Source organism: Phascolarctos cinereus, unplaced genomic scaffold (genome assembly GCF_003287225.1).
Source record: "Phascolarctos cinereus isolate Bilbo 61053 unplaced genomic scaffold, phaCin_HiC Scaffold_2;HRSCAF=192, whole genome shotgun sequence".
Lineage (NCBI taxonomy): Eukaryota > Metazoa > Chordata > Mammalia > Diprotodontia > Phascolarctidae > Phascolarctos > Phascolarctos cinereus.
This window is the reverse complement of record NW_027555625.1, coordinates 220,241,014-220,257,007: the sequence shown is the minus strand read 5'-3', so window position 1 is coordinate 220,257,007 and position 15,994 is coordinate 220,241,014. Positions and strand designations below refer to the sequence as shown.

Genomic DNA, 15,994 nt, shown 5'->3' with positions numbered 1-15,994 from the left:
TTGTACAAGATCTGTTTTCTGTGATCAAACCGATCTGCTTTTGTCTATAATTTTTTTCCATTTTAACAATTTTCTTCTTTTTCACAATTGTGATATCTATAATTTCATTTTCTTCCAACTTTTCTATGATGTATATGTTTTTAAATTTAGATCACTGATTTGGAATTTATTTTAGATGATACAAAATATGAGTCTAAGTTCCTTTTTCTTCATCCTGTTATTCAATTTTCCTACCAATTTTATTGGTTACCTTCTCCATTGTTGAGTAGGAAAAATTTAGACTAGCTATGTGGTCTAAAGACTTCATACTGGGTGTCTGGCCAATTTTTCATAAATTATTTAAACTAAATAAAAAAATCAGTTGTTTAGCTAACAAGTTGTACCCTGATGTAAGACCAGTGATAAAAGATGTTTGACTTTCATGAATTTTATTCCAGGGAGATACTTTAATTTTCACATGCTAATATAAAGCATGACTCTAATTTTATACTCATGGATAAAAGGTATATAAGGTCAGTAAAGTTGTCATAGATATGTTATAAAACATAGCATATATTAGTGTTGTGAAAGCCACCCATCCCTCATTAGAAACCACAACCATGTAGTTAGTACCCAGGTAGCAGATCATGGCCAACAGCAGTCCAGTGTTTCTTGGAGAAAGATTATCCGCACACTCCCTGTGTAGTACCCTATATGGAGAACAAAGCCAGTGAATTGTGGACCCACAATGAAGGTCTGATGGGAAGTGAATTACTTGTTCATCAACCCCTGAAGTATGTTACTTCTGAGGAGAATCTAAACTAGAGTGACATGTGATGGAGCATCAGTGGGGACAACATGACCGTGGGAAAGATTTCCCTAGAATATCAGGATGTTGCTCTAATAACAACTCCAAGCTTGATTCCCTAAATCTGGGGATCATGGAGAAAGCTAATGGATTGCATGCTTTATGTTTTCTATATTTCTTTATGGGCTCCTCAAGTCCTTTGTGTCTCATGCATTTTCTGTGTGGGAAATACAAGCTGTCCCATATCTAGTACCTATGTTGCATAGAGAGAATAAGCATTTTTATCAGCTACCTACTATGTGCCTGGCATTGCACCAATCACTTTACAAATATCTTATTTCATCTTCACAACCATACAAGGTAGGTGCTATTATCTCCATTTTACAGCTGAGGAAACTGAGGCAAACAGCAGTTAAATGACTTGCCCAGGGTCACAGAGCTAGTAAGCATCTGAGGCTGGATTTGAACTAGGGTCTTTCTGATTATAGGCTCAGCACTTTATTTATTCACGTGCCATGCAAGCTAGGGACACCTAGACATGACTTTTACCATGAGTATGTCAGAGGATTTTCCTGAAGTAACCCTAAGTAGGGATAATAAGCTAAAGAGTAAATATGACTGTCAGTGCATTCTGCTCAGTAGTCCAGGATCAGAGCCAGTCCACATTAGTTCAGGCTCTTACTCTGTATATCAACTGTGCGTGTTATATAATTCCCCACTACAATGTAAGCTCCTTGAGCAGGGTGAGTTTTGTTTTGCCTTTGTGTTTCCAATGCCCTACACATAATAGGTACTTAGTAAAGTGATATGGGAGCAGCAGAAATAGTACAACTTCATCCCGTATAGACCTTAAGGAGAACACTAATCTGCTGGCCATTCCTCAGCCCTGAAAACTTCCCTTTGTTTTTCTCAATTTGACTTAATTAACCTAACCACACTCTGCCTCAAATACATTCACACATATATATGTATGAAAGAAAAGAGAGGATAAAACAAGGTAACATACATTGCAAAAAATGTAGTAGGGAAGATAGGAAGAAGAAAAGCTAAACAATGAAGAGAAAGGAGGGGATTGGGAGGGGTTGGTGCAACATGTGTCACCACAGGGGGCTAGCTGTAAAAAAATTTCATGAGCAGGACTGCTGATGTTAGTTGGTGGAAGAAGCCATTTATTGGTGTTGACCATTTGTTTTTAGGCACCAATATCTGATTTACAGTGACTTCCATCTGTTAATGAAGAAAGCTAAACAAAATACATATATACAAAATTCCTCAATACATATAGGGCCTAAATCTAAGCATAGCTATGAAGTAATAGCTTTAACAAATCTGATAAATCACCATAATTAATCTCCATAGCTTGCTCTCGGTGAGATAGTTGTAGCATGTATGTGTATTTCATGGTAGAAAAGAGGAACCAGATTTATCGGTGAAGTAACTTGATCCTATTGCAAAACTCAGTATTAACACCAAAACAGAACTCTGGTCTCATGATCACCACCTTGGTTTCTGTTTTAGTTTTTGTTCATGCAAAACTGTGCTGACAGTCTCCATGGGGCAGAAAAGCCCACTGTTGGCCAAACCCATTGTTGGAGATCCTAGGAAGAGCCTCTGGACCCCTCCACATCAATTCACTGTTCGTGGGAAAGAGTTCTTCTATAGTTACCACCTTATTGGTTTGGAAGAAAAAGCTCTTCCTTTTCATCTTATATTTTCCTCATCCTCTTCTTGCAACGCTGGTTAAAGACAGGGGATGATCCCATGAGGCTGTCAGGGGAGTGGGATCCATAGCTGCTCTCTGAGCCATTGGGACTCTGGGGTATCCCAGCCTCACTGATGCCTGACATGGGCTCTTCAAAGACGTCACTGCCCAGCACACCATGCCCAGAGACAGTGCCTTCTTCACTTTCCTGTGACTCTATTTTTACTGGGGCCAAATTCCAAAGAGGAGAAGCATTTACCTCAGCACCTGGAAACAGATTCCAACAGCCCAGCAGTCAAACACCAACAAAAAACCAAATGCACACAAGTTAGTGAAGATCGTGGACTGAGAAGGAATCTGAGAGCTGACATAAATGAAAACTTTTTATAAAAGAGATTAATAAATACAAAATTAAGTCAGACAAATGGTCCATGCAGCCTAGTGCTGTCTATGATAAGGAAGCTATCTCTAGGAAAAATCATGGTAGCTGCCCTCCATTTTGTCACTTCCAAAGGTAGATGAACCCTGAGCATATCCCCACTTTCCCTTAACTCTTTAAGGGGAGATAAAAAGGATGGGAGTGTCCCTGCCCAGTTCAGGGGCTCATGGAGATACTTCCTCTGGTGTCCTCCTTTACAAGGCACCTGTCTTCTAGCCTTTCATTCGGGCTTCCTGACACTGTTCCAGGTAGAAAGAAGTCAAGATTATCTCTCTCCTCATTTGGCCAGGCCTGACCCAGGGAGGGGAGTCTTATGTCTATGAATGGCAGACTGCTCTGTGTGTCTTCAGTAATTCCTCTCAGACTCTCTTCTCTATTTAGTCATGATCTCCAATTATTTTTCCTATTTGTTAGGTTCTTTGCCTGATATTTTAAAAACATTTTTTTAAAGTCATTTCTGACTTCTCCCAGGTTCACCACTACTACCACCAAAACCCGAAGGATCTATAATGTCATCGATATGAGGACTATTTCTGCAAATGCTGCCTCCGATCCAGTTATAATTCAGTAGACCATCTTTGAAAGTTGGTACAGCCAAAAATTTCAACACCATGCAGCCCTCCAGTGATGATGCTCTTTGAACCTAGCTAGGCTGGTCCCTATATAACAATATAAAGTCCAATACTGGATGGATCTGTACTCGAAACCTTTCCAGATTGGGAGGATCTGCCAAATTTATGTCCTACTGGCATAGCCATGAAGAGGCTGGCATCACCTTCAATAAGAGATCAGAATAAGACTTCAGAGGGAGAAGGTCCTAGTATTGGTTAATTTGCTTAGCTGGGCTAAAGAAAATGATGAAGATCTAAGTAGCATTTAATATTTGCAAAATTAATTTATGTGGCTGAACTGGAATGTGCATTTGTACGCTTCCCAATCTTTGAGAAGAGAAGTTAATTTGACTCACTCAGCAGTTTTCTTGTAATCATGCCATAACTGAAAGCTACTTTGGAGAATTCTTCCTCTAGCCCAGGGGTGGGGAACCTACAGCCTCAAGGCCATATGTGGACCTCTAGGCCCTCAAGTGTGGCCCTTTGACTGAATTCAAACTTCACAGAACAAATCCCCTTAACAAATTCCCACCCCTGCTCTAGCCTAATCTATTTTTCTAATAAGGACAGGAAAAGGAGAGAGAAGGTAACTTCAGAATCCAAGCATCCAACTGAGATGTCTTGTGACCTGGCATTTTAAAATTCTGGGCTTTTCATTCTTACTTTCCTTTCCCCTTCTTCTTTTTCATTCTTTTACCTCCAGCTCATCTAACATTTCCTCAAGAGTTTGATTTCATATGGAAGGAAAAAGCAAAAGCAGTAAGGGAAGCTGGATGAATGGGTCAGTGTCACAGAGTAAGAGCATTTTTCCTACCTGAAGCCTGTGGGGAAGCTTCAACCTCTAGGTTGGATGAGAACCGTTCATTCTGAGCTCCAAGCACTCCTACAGGTAAAGACTGGTCACCAGATGCCAGGTCTCCTTCCAACTCCTCACTGACAGGGAAGGTGATATCACTGACAAGCTCCTCTTTGATTTTCACAGGTTTGGTATCTTCTGTAGCTTTCTCAGGATTTACAATCTTCTCATACTCCTCAGAGAGCTGCTTGCTAACCTGTTAGCAGGCAAGAGACAAAGTTTTCCAAGAGAACGGTGAAGGCAAGCTGATCTTCATCTTTCTTCCCCTGGGAAAAAAAAAGGAAGTAAAGGTGTTGGAGAGGGAAGAGTATGAATGACAGAGAAGTTTAAAATAAGTTTTGTTTAGCAAATGAATGAGATGAAGGCATGACAGATGTAAAAAAGGCTTGTTTATGATACAGATAGGCTATGTGTATATGAGAAAATGTGAAGAAAGATACTGATGGAAAATAGGAGGGACAGTAAAAAAGCTTCTATTTTTAGGTATAATTGTACATGGTGTGCAGACCTAGGCTAATTAAGGAAGCCTTTCTTCTTATGTGTTAGAAATACTTTATCCCATTTAGCCTTGAGGAAACTGAAGAAATGGTCAAGAGGTTTTCATATGGCCACAAGAGAAGATTAGATTAAACAGGAATTTCTGATCTAGAGTTCAATGTTCTGAATATATTTACCATCTCTCTGTCCTTACCTCTTTCTAGCACATGTTAAGTTCTTGTCATCTGGTTTCAACCTACAGGGAATATTACTGATTAGCCCCTACTCAAAACAAGAAATGAGGTTTGGGCAACATAGTGGCTTAGGAAAATAAAAGACAAGATTACCAAAGATAAAGATTCTTCCCTTCTACAGTTTTCACTCTCCACTCCAGTTGGAGGGCTGAGGGAACCTGAGAACCCCTAATTCAGTCCCCTTTAATTGTTTACTTAGTCACATGGTGCCCTCACCTGTAACATATAACTGTGATAGTCCTTGATGCGGTGCTGCCAGAACTTCTGCAGGGAAAGCACGCTACCAATGCCTACTTCATGGAACACCTGCTCCATAACATCAGGAAATGGAGTCTGCCCCAACTGGGCCTCCCGGTCCACAGCAAAGCGCAGCAGCTTGGTAAATTTAAGGCAATACTCATGGGCCACATCTGTGAGAGTCTCCAGGACACTTTCATTAGCACATTCAAAGCCTGCATGAGCCAGGATTGTGGCTACTGACTGGTAAAGCAGCTGACGACAGGAGTTCCAACTCAGTTCAGTCACAGGTTCCCCCTTTCCTCTGAAAGTATAGACAGAGCAATATTATGAGGACTTATACTGTGGAAGAAACCTATCCCTGCCTTCCTAGGAGTTTTCCAATTTCAAGAAAACCAATTTCCACTGTTGTAGGGAAATCTGGGTCAGGTTAGCTCTCCTGGTTTCTTTCTCATACTGCCTGAGCATATCCCAGGCACTCCATGATCACAACTTGGAACTCTCCAACTTTAGTTCTCTTTTAGTCAACTTCAGTCCCCATATTTCAATGCACTAGTCTATGGATTCAGTAATCATCTTCAGATATTACTACCTAATATATATTCAGTTACCTCTTGTGCACTTTGAATACAATAACAGCATAATTCCACCTAGTACTGCAAACAGCTTACACAGTAACTATAAACAACAATAACTTTATATGGAGCAGCTCCATATAAAGTGATTAGTACAAAACAGTCATATGTGGATGAATATTCTCAAATGGGGAAATATTCTCTACTTTACCATGTGCTTCTCTGAAATAGTCAGGTTGGTCCACCAGCAAAGTACTAAGGTTAACACAGATATAGCAAATTCCCTAATAGACAAATAGTCAAAAGATATAAACTGGCAGTTCTGAAAGGAAGAAATGTCATCTATCAACAGCCACATGAAATAATGTTCCAAATCACTAAAAAGTAAAGAAAAGCAAATAAAAACAATGTTTTGACTATGCATATTTGTTAAAAGTGTTGTATGCCCCCCCCCCATTATGAAGCTCTTGCCAATGGGGTGGAGAAAAGAGAGAAAGAAAAAATAGATTTTTGTTAATTAAAAAAATTTTTTTAAAAAGAAAAAACCTTTGGATATATTGGAAAAATCGATTATTTATCAAAGATATGCTTAACATCCAATATGATGTATGGCTTCATAATGAAGAATTAAAGAAAGTATCTTTAAAAAAAAACCAAAAAACCCAAACCTGAAAGCTATGACAAAAATCCTGCTTTTCTAATCTCATGTATGACATCTTCATGCTTGTGGGGTAAGGCTGTATTGTTAAAGAGTTCCTCTAGACAGAAATATTTGAACTTCTAAACCTAATTTTTATAAAAGACTTGTTAACTTACATATTAAATTTACCACTCCTCTCTCCTTATGGAATATAGACAGGGAGTACAATAATATGTTCTCTCTACTACTCAGCTGATATAAGTCACTCAATATTCAGACTAGCAAAGTAACAGCTTGCCTGTTCTCAGGCAATGATGGCATTTCACATAGCTAAGAGCCACTAAAGTACTTAAAATAGATTGGATCACCTCATTTTGCATGTTCTCAGATATTCCATGTTAGATCCCTGCCTTACCGGTAAAAGTCACTCTCTGGGTCACTATGCCTGATCTGGAATGGCATTTTGCCAGTCTTGTTATCCAAAGAAAGCAGGTCATCAGGGAGGGGAGGTGAAGCTGGACGGGATGGAAGTGGTTCACTCTCTTCAGTTTTGATGCCCTCTGCCTGCTGCTGCATTTGAGCCTGGGCTGTAGCAATGAGGCTTCGTAGGCGCCGGTTGTGCTGGATAAGTTGGATTGTGTGGGTGGTGAGGCTACAAGGCTCAGATGGGATGTCCAGCATGGTGGTTGGCCGTGGCTTATTGGCAGAGGGTTGGTGCAAGAGTGGATCTTGGACTTCCACCAGACGAAACTCCCGTGGGAGCAAATCAAAGGAGCTTCTGTTAGCTTGGCTGGATGATATTGGGATTTCTCCCCAGTATCTTAGCATTTTTGAGAACGAGTTGTTAAGTCTGACAAAAACAATATTTCTTAATTCACAAGATAGGCTTCCAAAATAGAAAGCAGATTGGTCAAATCACCTCCTTATACCATCCTTGTCTGAGTAAGCAAAGTCAGGCCATCCAAGACTACCTAGAAAAATGTTTGCACCAGAAGTACTGCAGAAGGATCTGCACAGCTCTCATTGAAGAAACATACGATTTCTGATCTGAAAATAAAAAAATCGGATGTTTATCATCACAATCAAGGAAACTGATAACTTCTATATGGCAGTCATCAATGCTAATTTAACTTTAGCCTTCATTAAGAAGTCAAGAAAACCTGAGGGGCAGCTAGGTGGCGAAGTGGATAGAGCACTGGCCCTGAAGTCAGGAGGACCTGAGTTCAAATCTGGTCTTAGACCGGACACTTGACACTTACTAGCTGTGTGACCCTGGGCAAGTCATTTAACCCCAACTGCCTACAAACAAAACAAAACAAGTCAAGAAAACCTGGGTTCACATCCTGTCTCTGATACCTGTCTCTGGGCAAGGATAAACTGCTTTCCCTCCGAGTCTGTTTCCTCTTCTGTGACATGGGTATAATAACTGTCCCTGTAGTACCTAACTAATAGAGTTTGTTGTGAGACTCAAATGAGATTCTCTATGTAACCATCTTTGAAAACTTTAAAGCAGTCAGTTATGATGACAATGCTATGATGAAACACATAGTATCCTTAAGCAAGGAGAGGCAAAACTAAGAACAATGGGTAGATGCTGCTAAGAGGCAGATGTAGGCTTCATGTAAGGAAAGACTTCCTTAAAAATAAGTTATCCTAAAATGGAATGGGATGCTTCAGAAAGGTAATGAATGCCTTCCTACTCCCCTCCCGCAAGCAGATCACCAGAAATCTCCTCAGGCACGTTGTTTAACTCGGGTCTTGGATACTTAACACCTCCCTACCTCCCTCAGTCTCTTCTCCCCTTTACTAGAGGGCTGGAAGGTGGAGCCCTAAACTCCACCCAAAGCTTTCCTTTATAGGGGTAGAACCTGGACTTGTCAGCTCAATCCACTTTCTACCTGTAGCTCTGTTTGAACAAGAATGAGGAGAAAGGAGTTCATCTAAAAGAGATTTGGGAGATTTAATGGACTGCAAGTTCTACAAGAGTCAACAGTGTGATATGGCATCTAATAAAATGAATGGGATCCTAGGCTGAATTAAGAGAGGTATAGTTTCCCTGAGTAGAGAGGTAATAGTCTGGCTATACTCAGGCCTAGTCAGAGAACAAGTAAAGTATTATATCCAGTCCTGGATACATATTGCTATGGATACAGATTGCAAACCATCTATGCTTGCCCATTCTATCAGACTCTTTCGCTCATCTTTCCATAAGTTTGCAACAGGGTTTTCATTTAATATGTTGGGTGCCTTCCCTTATTTCTTGGGCATCTTTTGAAAGAATGCCAGCAGAGCAAATGGGTCTTCCATTGGTTATCTCATGCTCTTGCCACATGACCAGCTCATCTTCTTTCTTGATTATACATTTCCCTGATGACATGCCTTGGCCATGGCAAACCAGGAAATAAAAGAACTGACATTTATTTAACAATTTTAAAGTTTGCAAAATACTTTACCGATGTTATCTCATTAATATCTCAAAGAAATCCTGTGAGATGGATACTAAAGTTATTACTATCTACATACTACAGGTAAAATAACTGACACCCAGAGAGCTTAAGGGAGTTGTCCATGCTCACAAAGTTACTGATAATCAGTGGTGGGATTTGAGTCCAAGTTTTTCTAACTCCAGGTCCATAACTCTTACTTACCATATCATGTTGTAAGTGCTCTACTACAGCTTCTATTATATGAGGAATTACTGAAAGAACTGGGCATATTTAACCTGGAAAAAGAAAAACCGAAGAGGGACTTGACTGCTGTCTTTGAAGTGCTATCACGCAGAAGAGCATTTGTCTTTTTCTTTTCCAAAGAGGAAAATTTCGTCTTAAAATAAAGAAAAGCTTCTTAGTAACTAGAGGTATCCCAAAGCTGAATGGACCTTCTCCTTAGGAAGCTTTGGGCTCCCCTTCAGGGGATCTTTGAGTAAAGACCAGATAATGATTTGTAAGGAATGCAGTTGAGGGAATTCCTGTTCATGTAGAGGTTGAACCGGATGGCCTCTGAGGTCCCTTACAACTCTGTGCCTTTGTGAGGGGAAGGCGCACCCTGGCTTAGGAATCAGCTTGAAGGGTCCTTGGCCAAAGGCAGCAGGGACAAAGCATGGTGCGGTAAAAACAACTGGACATTAGAAAGCTGAAGACAAAAACCAGGGTTCACTACCAGCTGGGGCGTTATTATCTATGTGATCCTAAGCAAGTCACTTGCCTTCCCAGGCCGCAGTCTCCTCATCCGTAAAACTCAGGAGGCTGGATTAATGTGAGACAGCGCAATTCGGCGGAAAGGGTGCTGGAGTCGGAGATCCTAGGTTTAAAACCTGACTGTCACTCACTTCTTATGACCCCTTAACCTCTCTGGGCCTCAGTTTCCTCCTTTGCAAAACCAGAGGTTGACCTGAGATGCCCTCGGAGATCCCTCCAAGCTCTAAAATCAAAGGTCTAAAGATCTTAGGCGCTAAAAGACCCGCCTCTGGGCTGAAGGGGCTGGGTGAGCGGTGTGGGAGGGGTATTTACCGGAGGGATGGCTGGGAGGGGGCGACGTCTGAGCCCGTCCTCAGCAGGGCCCTGAAGCCCCTGGAGACGCCTGCGGGGGCGAAGCGCGGACGGCGAGCGGCGCGTGGAAGCCTCGAGACAGCAAAGCCCACCGAACTTGGAAGGAGACGGAAGTTGCTCTCTTCGGGTCGGAGACGGCCCCCGGAAGTCGTCACTAAGCAGTGCTCCTGTAAAGACGTCCTCCCTTTCCAAGACGCCTCCTTTATTTGATAGTGTTAGAGTTTTAATTCGGTCCAGTATCGGACTGCAGGGGTCGGGGGAGAATACTGAGGTCGGCAAGCTCCGGCGCCTCCCCTCCCCAGGGAGGGCTGGAAGCTGCAGGGGGGAACTTGGAGCTCTCCGAGTCCGGTTTCCGGCGGACGCTTTTAGACATCGGACTCTTCGAAGATGGCGGAGCTCTTCTCAGAGGCAGAGCTGGAGTCCAGCTCCGACCCGCCAGACAGCGGCTTCAAAAAACCGGTCCTGCCATTGCCCTCGGTGCCGCGGGAGCATACGCAGGGCCCCGCTCCCCGGGAGCGGGAGGAGCGGGAGGAGCGGGTGGAGAAGGAGAAGGAGCCGCCGCTGGCCGGCGGTCCTGGCGAGCAGGGAGTCCGGGAGGAGCCCGGCCCCGTGCCACCCACCGAGGAGAAGCCGCGGCCGTCTAGAGCAGCGGCGGGCGCCCCTCCAGCTGGGAGCTCGGTTCCGGCTCCTCCGTACCAGGAGCCACCGTGGGGGGGGCCCCCCGACGCTCCCTACAGCCTGGAGACGCTGAAGGGCGGCACCATCCTGGGCAGCCGCAGCCTGGAGGGCCGGAGCCACTGCGTGTTCGGGCGCCTGCCCGGCTGCGACGTGGTGCTGGAGCACCCCTCGGTGTCCCGCTTCCACGCCGTGCTGCAGCACCGGGCGCGGGGTCCCGTGGGGGACGAAGACCCCCGCGGACCCGGCTTCTACCTGTACGACCTGGGCAGCACCCACGGCACCTTCCTGAACAAAACGCGCGTCCCGCCCCGCACCTACTGCCGCGTCCACGTGGGCCACGTCCTTCGCTTCGGAGCCAGCACCCGGCTCTTTATCCTGCAGGTAAAGAAGCCCCAAGGAATGGAAGTCCCCCGAAGCCCCGCCCCTGGCTCCCAGAGTTGTGATTAGTTTATGTTTGTCAGCCTTTCCCACAGTTGAGGGTTATGCCTTCTGACTCCTTGATAGACTTCCTTATGGCTTCTGCTCCCACCTCCTAAAGGGATTGTTTTACTTGACTCAACAGGGACCAGAAGATGATAAGGAGGCAGAATCCGAACTAACGGTAACTCAGTTGAAGGCTTTGCGAAAGCAGCAGCAGGTGAAATTAGAGAAGAAGATGTTGGGTGAAGACTCGGATGAGGAAGAGGAGACAGATGCCGCAGAAGAGAAGAGAAATACTAGTAGTCAGGATGTTGAGATGGGGTGTACTTGGGGAATGGGTAAGAACTGAAAGCTACTAAGAAAGGAAGGCAGAATTTTTTTTAGCATTATTAATTGTATCTTATACTAATCTTGTGTTTGAAAGGGACATAATATCCATTTGGTCCTCATAATAGCTCTGTGAAGTATAGAGGAGTGGCTATTGTTACTCCCACTTTTAAAACAAGAAAACTGAGCTCCAGGGTTGAAATTATTTGCCTGAGGTCACAGAGCTGTCAACAGTTCCAGGACTGTAAGAGTTTTGACTCGGTTATAACCCTGGTATGAATAAAACTTTTCTTGAGAATTCACTTACTATCATTAGTGCCAACAGGATATTACTGATTGAACCCATTCCCCTAGCAAGTCACTTAATCTCTCTGGGCCTCAGTTTCCTCATTTGTAAAATGAGAGGATTGGACTAAGTTATCTTAAAAACTCTTCCCTAGTATATAGGCAAGGCATTTAATGCAGTTATTTAATTCTGGTCCAAATGATCACCTTCTTTTCTTAGGAGAATGCCCTTATTTGTGATTCAGTAAAGTGTGGGGAAATTGTGCAATGAAAGATTTTATGACTATGAAGTAAATAGTACATTATGTAAAAAGTCCAATGTGTTCTCCACCTTGGTCCTAGTCCTTGTCAATTTAAGGACATAGAGAAGCATTATGTTGTAGTGGAAAGAGCACTAAAGTTGGAAGTTAGAAGACTTGGGTTCAAAGCTTGGCTTTGCCACTTCTCTGATCCTCAGTATCCTCCTCTGCAGTGTGAGAGGGCTCTCTTTCAGCTTAGATTCTATGACTTTAGGGATCCTCTACCAAATTTTTTTTTTCTGCTTGTCATGATTGAATAGGTGCATAAAGGGACCCAATTAAAATACTAAAATTTTCCTTTGCATTTGCATGTTTATATAGAGGTGTGTACATTCAGATTTTGGAGAGGAAGACAGCATATCTCAAGGAATCCTAGAGCTGGAAGAGACCTTGAAGATCATTTAGGCCAAACCCCTCATCTTACAGATGAGGAACCTGAGGCCTAGAGAAGTTGTTTAATCTTCTTCATCTCTGTATAGCATCAACAAGGAACTACCCAAAACCTACTGTGTCATGACACTTTGCTAGGCACTAGGGATATAAAGTATGTATATGCATGAAATGATAAATAGCAATATAAACTGTCCTATAAATGCCAAATTAATAATATAGACAATGTGCTGCAGGACTTGAGGGCTTGAACATTTGGGGAATGTGCCAAAGGAGCTGGGCTTGAAAGTCAAAGTAGAACTTAAAACGAGAGAATGTGAGGGCATTCCAAGCAGGGGAGCTTTGATAGTTTGTTCTGGAGTCTACTCCAGTAAACTCATCTTTTAGGGAAGTTGTAGAGATAGGCTTGAGATTGCTAAATTAAAGAATTTAGACTTTTTCCTGAAAGCAAATTGGTGAGTGGGTAGTTTTTAAATTTTTTTTGTTTTTCGCATGAGTGTGAGCTTCTTCACAGCATTTAGCTACTGTACCTAAGACTACACTTCTCTGGCCTATCCCTTGTCCCATTTTCTTCCTGGTTTTGTTAAGATACTGATAAATAGAACACATTTGGGATTTGAGGTGAGAAGTATCATGTATTATCTCAGTTTTGTATAGCCTGACTCTTCTTTATTGAAATAAGGTAGTGAATAATACTATTTTGGTGAGATTTTCCTTTTTTTTCCTTCCTGCTTAAATAATATGTGTGATGTTCTCTTTGATTTCCTCTACCCCAACCCCCTTCCTGCAGGAGAAGATGCCATTGAAGATGAAGTTGAAGAGAACCCTATTGTCATAGAGTTTCAGCAGGAACGTGAGGCATTTTATATAAAGGATCCCAAAAAGGCCCTGCAGGGGTTTTTTGAAAGAGAAGGTCTGTGATTAGCCTTTGATGATGGAAGTTATATGTGTCCTATACCATAAATTCCAGTTTAATGCCATACTTTAAAATGCCATTAAATCTACTTTGCCTGTGTATGCTGTGTAACTGCTCAGATTCTGCTTGATAGTTCAGCCTTTACCTGTTTCTTCAATTAAAGTATGCTCCTTCTGGGTTTGCCAATAATTAATTTCAGCAAACTAAATTTAAGTACCTACTGTTTGCCTAGCATTTTGCTAAGTACTGGGAAGTACAAAGTTTAGATAAGATGAGAACCCTGCCCTCAAAAGTCTTGTAGTCAAAAAGGATGGTATGGTGAATACATTTTTGACTATTCCAAAAGATTTACATCAATGGCCCGTCCATTCAACTTCTCATGCCTTAGTAGACCATCTTCACTAATTGCTATGGCCAAAACCAGTTTCATTTTGTGGTGCTGCTAGCATGAGACTTTTCAGAGCTTAGCTAACCTCGTTATTGGATGATAGCCATGTAGCTGTTTCCAAGCCTATGCTCTAAACCACCTGCTGGAACTCCCATTCCTTTGTCATAGCTTTTGAAAACTCAGTCTGCTCCACAACATTATGAGGCAAAACAGTAAGAATTTAGTGGAGGAGTAAGAGCCTTGACATTCTTCTTGACCTGAAACAAAGGACATATTTCACTTGACTTAGCTCAGATCCTTAGCAGAAAACTTTGGTGTTGGGAAAATTGAATCAAGTTCTTATAACTTTTCTGTTCCTAAGTCATAGTATTCTGTAATTCCTATCATACATGGTAATTTCATATGGTTAAAAAAATATATTTTACTTAGGATTGTTTAACTCTGATTTTCTTTCCCTGGTATATCAAGTTCAGCTAATAACTGAATTTAATTTAGGAAGTTACTTTCAATTGTTATTACAAATCTCTTTTTTACCTCTATAGGGGAAGAATTAGAATATGAATATGATGAACAGGGACACAGCACTTGGCTTTGCAGAGTTAGGTATGTGTTTTTCCCATTCTCCCTTTACAGATTAATTAATTTTAAGCTTCATTTATAGTTCTAAATAAGAGTTAAGATTACTAGATTTATAAAAGAAGTTAGTTTTGAGTTTGGGTTTTGGTCTTTATTGTTTTTACCTCTGTGTATGTGGGGAAATGGTGTTACTTTTCTTTTTTGAGAATTTGAAGCATAGTAGAGAGTAGGACAAAGCAGTTTAAGAACTAGTTGCCCCCTTTTTTGATTGATCTTCCACATAGCCACCAAATTAATGTTCTTTTTTTTTTTTTGTAGGTTAACTTATTTTATTTATTTTTAGGCAGTTGGGGTTAAGTGACTTGCCCAGGGTCACACAGCTAGTAAGTGTCAAGTGTTTGGTCTGAGGCCGGATTTGAGCTCAGGTCCTCCTGACTTCAGGGCCGGTGCTCTATCCACTGTGCCACCCAGCTGCCCCTAAATTGATGTTCTTAAACTATAGATCTGACCGTGTAACTCCCCTACTCAAATATCTTTAGTGACTTCCTGTTACCTCTAGGATAAAATTCAAAGTTATCAACCTGTTTCCTACTTACCTTTTTATCTTTTCTTTATACTATTTCCCTTTACAAATTCTCCTTTCCTATCAAACTGTTAGGCTAGCTGTTTCCCTTATTTGACCTTTGCTCTCACTTCTGTGCTGTTACACTGATGGTCCCTGTGTTTGGACTGTGTTCTCTGCTCACCTCATCTCCCATTCATCAAATTCCTAACTTTGTTTGAAGAACTCAGCAGCTACTTGATATAGGGATCCTTTCATGATCTTCCCCTTGTTAGCATGTTTTGCTTCTTGAAATCCTTTTTTACAATTTTTGTACATATTTTGATTTTGTTCAGTTAACTTTTCTTTTGCCTCTACAATTCTGTTGTTCTCTTTTACAGGGATCGTATTTTATAGAGTGTCTGACTACATCATTCCTAATTCTCTTAAATCTGCTAGTCTCTCTTTGGACTTGCTGATTTCTTCATTATGAATTCTAATTTCTGTCATTATTTCTTTTATATTTTCACTTAATTCGTTGATTGCTCTTTTAAACCAGTCTAAAGGTTCTTAGAGTTGCTTTATTGTTGTTTTAGAGGGCCTTACGGAATTATTTGTATGATCTTTGCTTTGTTGTAAAGTACTCATTTATGGAAATGACTTTTTTGTACAAAATGCTCTTTTCATAAACTAGCCCACTCCTACCTTTCCAGTCTTCTTACACCTTATTCCCAGATCTATATTCTTTGTTTCAGTAACAGTAGCTTCTTGGCCATTCACAAGAAATGCCAAGTCTTAGCTCTGGGCATTTTCTTTGGCTGTCCCATATACCTGGAATGATATTCTTCCTCCATTCTGCCTACTGAACTCCTTGGCTTCCTTTAAGTCCCAACTAAAATCCCATCTTTTACTGGAAGCCTTCCGCAATCTCTCCTAATTCTACTGCCTTCCCTCTTAATTATTTCCTATTTATCGTGTGTGTGTGTGTGTGTGTGTGTGTGTGTGTGTGTGTGTGTGTGTGTGTGTGTGTATATATGTTTGTCTCCTT

The 15,994-nt window shown here is 41.7% G+C and overlaps 2 protein-coding genes across 5 annotated transcripts in view; one reads left to right on the top strand and one right to left on the bottom strand.

Annotated features, from left to right (window-relative positions):
- Positions 1–411: 411 nt before the first annotated feature.
- Positions 412–10,238, bottom strand: SUPT7L (SPT7 like, STAGA complex subunit gamma). 3 transcript variants are annotated; one of them, XM_020983791.2, is made up of 6 exons: positions 10,088–10,238; positions 9,227–9,300; positions 6,994–7,625; positions 5,343–5,667; positions 4,354–4,591; positions 412–689 (listed from the first exon to the last, which is right to left on the bottom strand). In XM_020983791.2, the coding sequence occupies exons 3-6, from the start codon at positions 7,404–7,406 to the stop codon at positions 625–627; spliced, it is 1,041 nt and encodes a 346-aa protein (XP_020839450.1). In that variant the 5' UTR covers positions 7,407–7,625; positions 9,227–9,300; positions 10,088–10,238; the 3' UTR covers positions 412–624. The 3 variants fall into 3 exon arrangements, with proteins under 3 accessions (XP_020839450.1, XP_020839446.1, XP_020839447.1); XM_020983787.2 differs by lacking the exon at positions 412–689 and adding an exon at positions 1,936–2,756; XM_020983788.2 differs by lacking the exons at positions 412–689; positions 9,227–9,300 and adding an exon at positions 1,936–2,756.
- Positions 10,239–10,358: 120 nt separating this feature from the next.
- The window catches only part of SLC4A1AP (solute carrier family 4 member 1 adaptor protein), a 45,153-nt gene continuing 39,517 nt past the window's right edge, over positions 10,359–15,994 (top strand). For both annotated transcript variants that reach the window (XM_020983786.2, XM_020983785.2), the window contains exons 1-4: positions 10,359–11,185; positions 11,367–11,562; positions 13,316–13,438; positions 14,372–14,432. In XM_020983786.2, the coding sequence (XP_020839445.1) occupies positions 10,514–11,185; positions 11,367–11,562; positions 13,316–13,438; positions 14,372–14,432 (1,052 nt within the window). In that variant the 5' untranslated portion in view covers positions 10,359–10,513. The remainder of the gene's footprint in view (positions 11,186–11,366; positions 11,563–13,315; positions 13,439–14,371; positions 14,433–15,994) is intronic.

Coding starts and splice junctions, on each gene's coding strand:
- SUPT7L (XM_020983787.2), bottom strand. CDS start 7,406: ATGCTAAGATACTGGGGAGAAATCCCAATATCATCCAGCCAAGCTAAC. Junction 5,668..6,993: donor CCAGAGAGTGACTTTTACCG/GTAAGGCAGGGA, acceptor CTATACTTTCAG/AGGAAAGGGGGAACCTGTGA. Junction 4,592..5,342: donor ATCACAGTTATATGTTACAG/GTGAGGGCACCA, acceptor GCCTGCTAACAG/GTTAGCAAGCAGCTCTCTGA.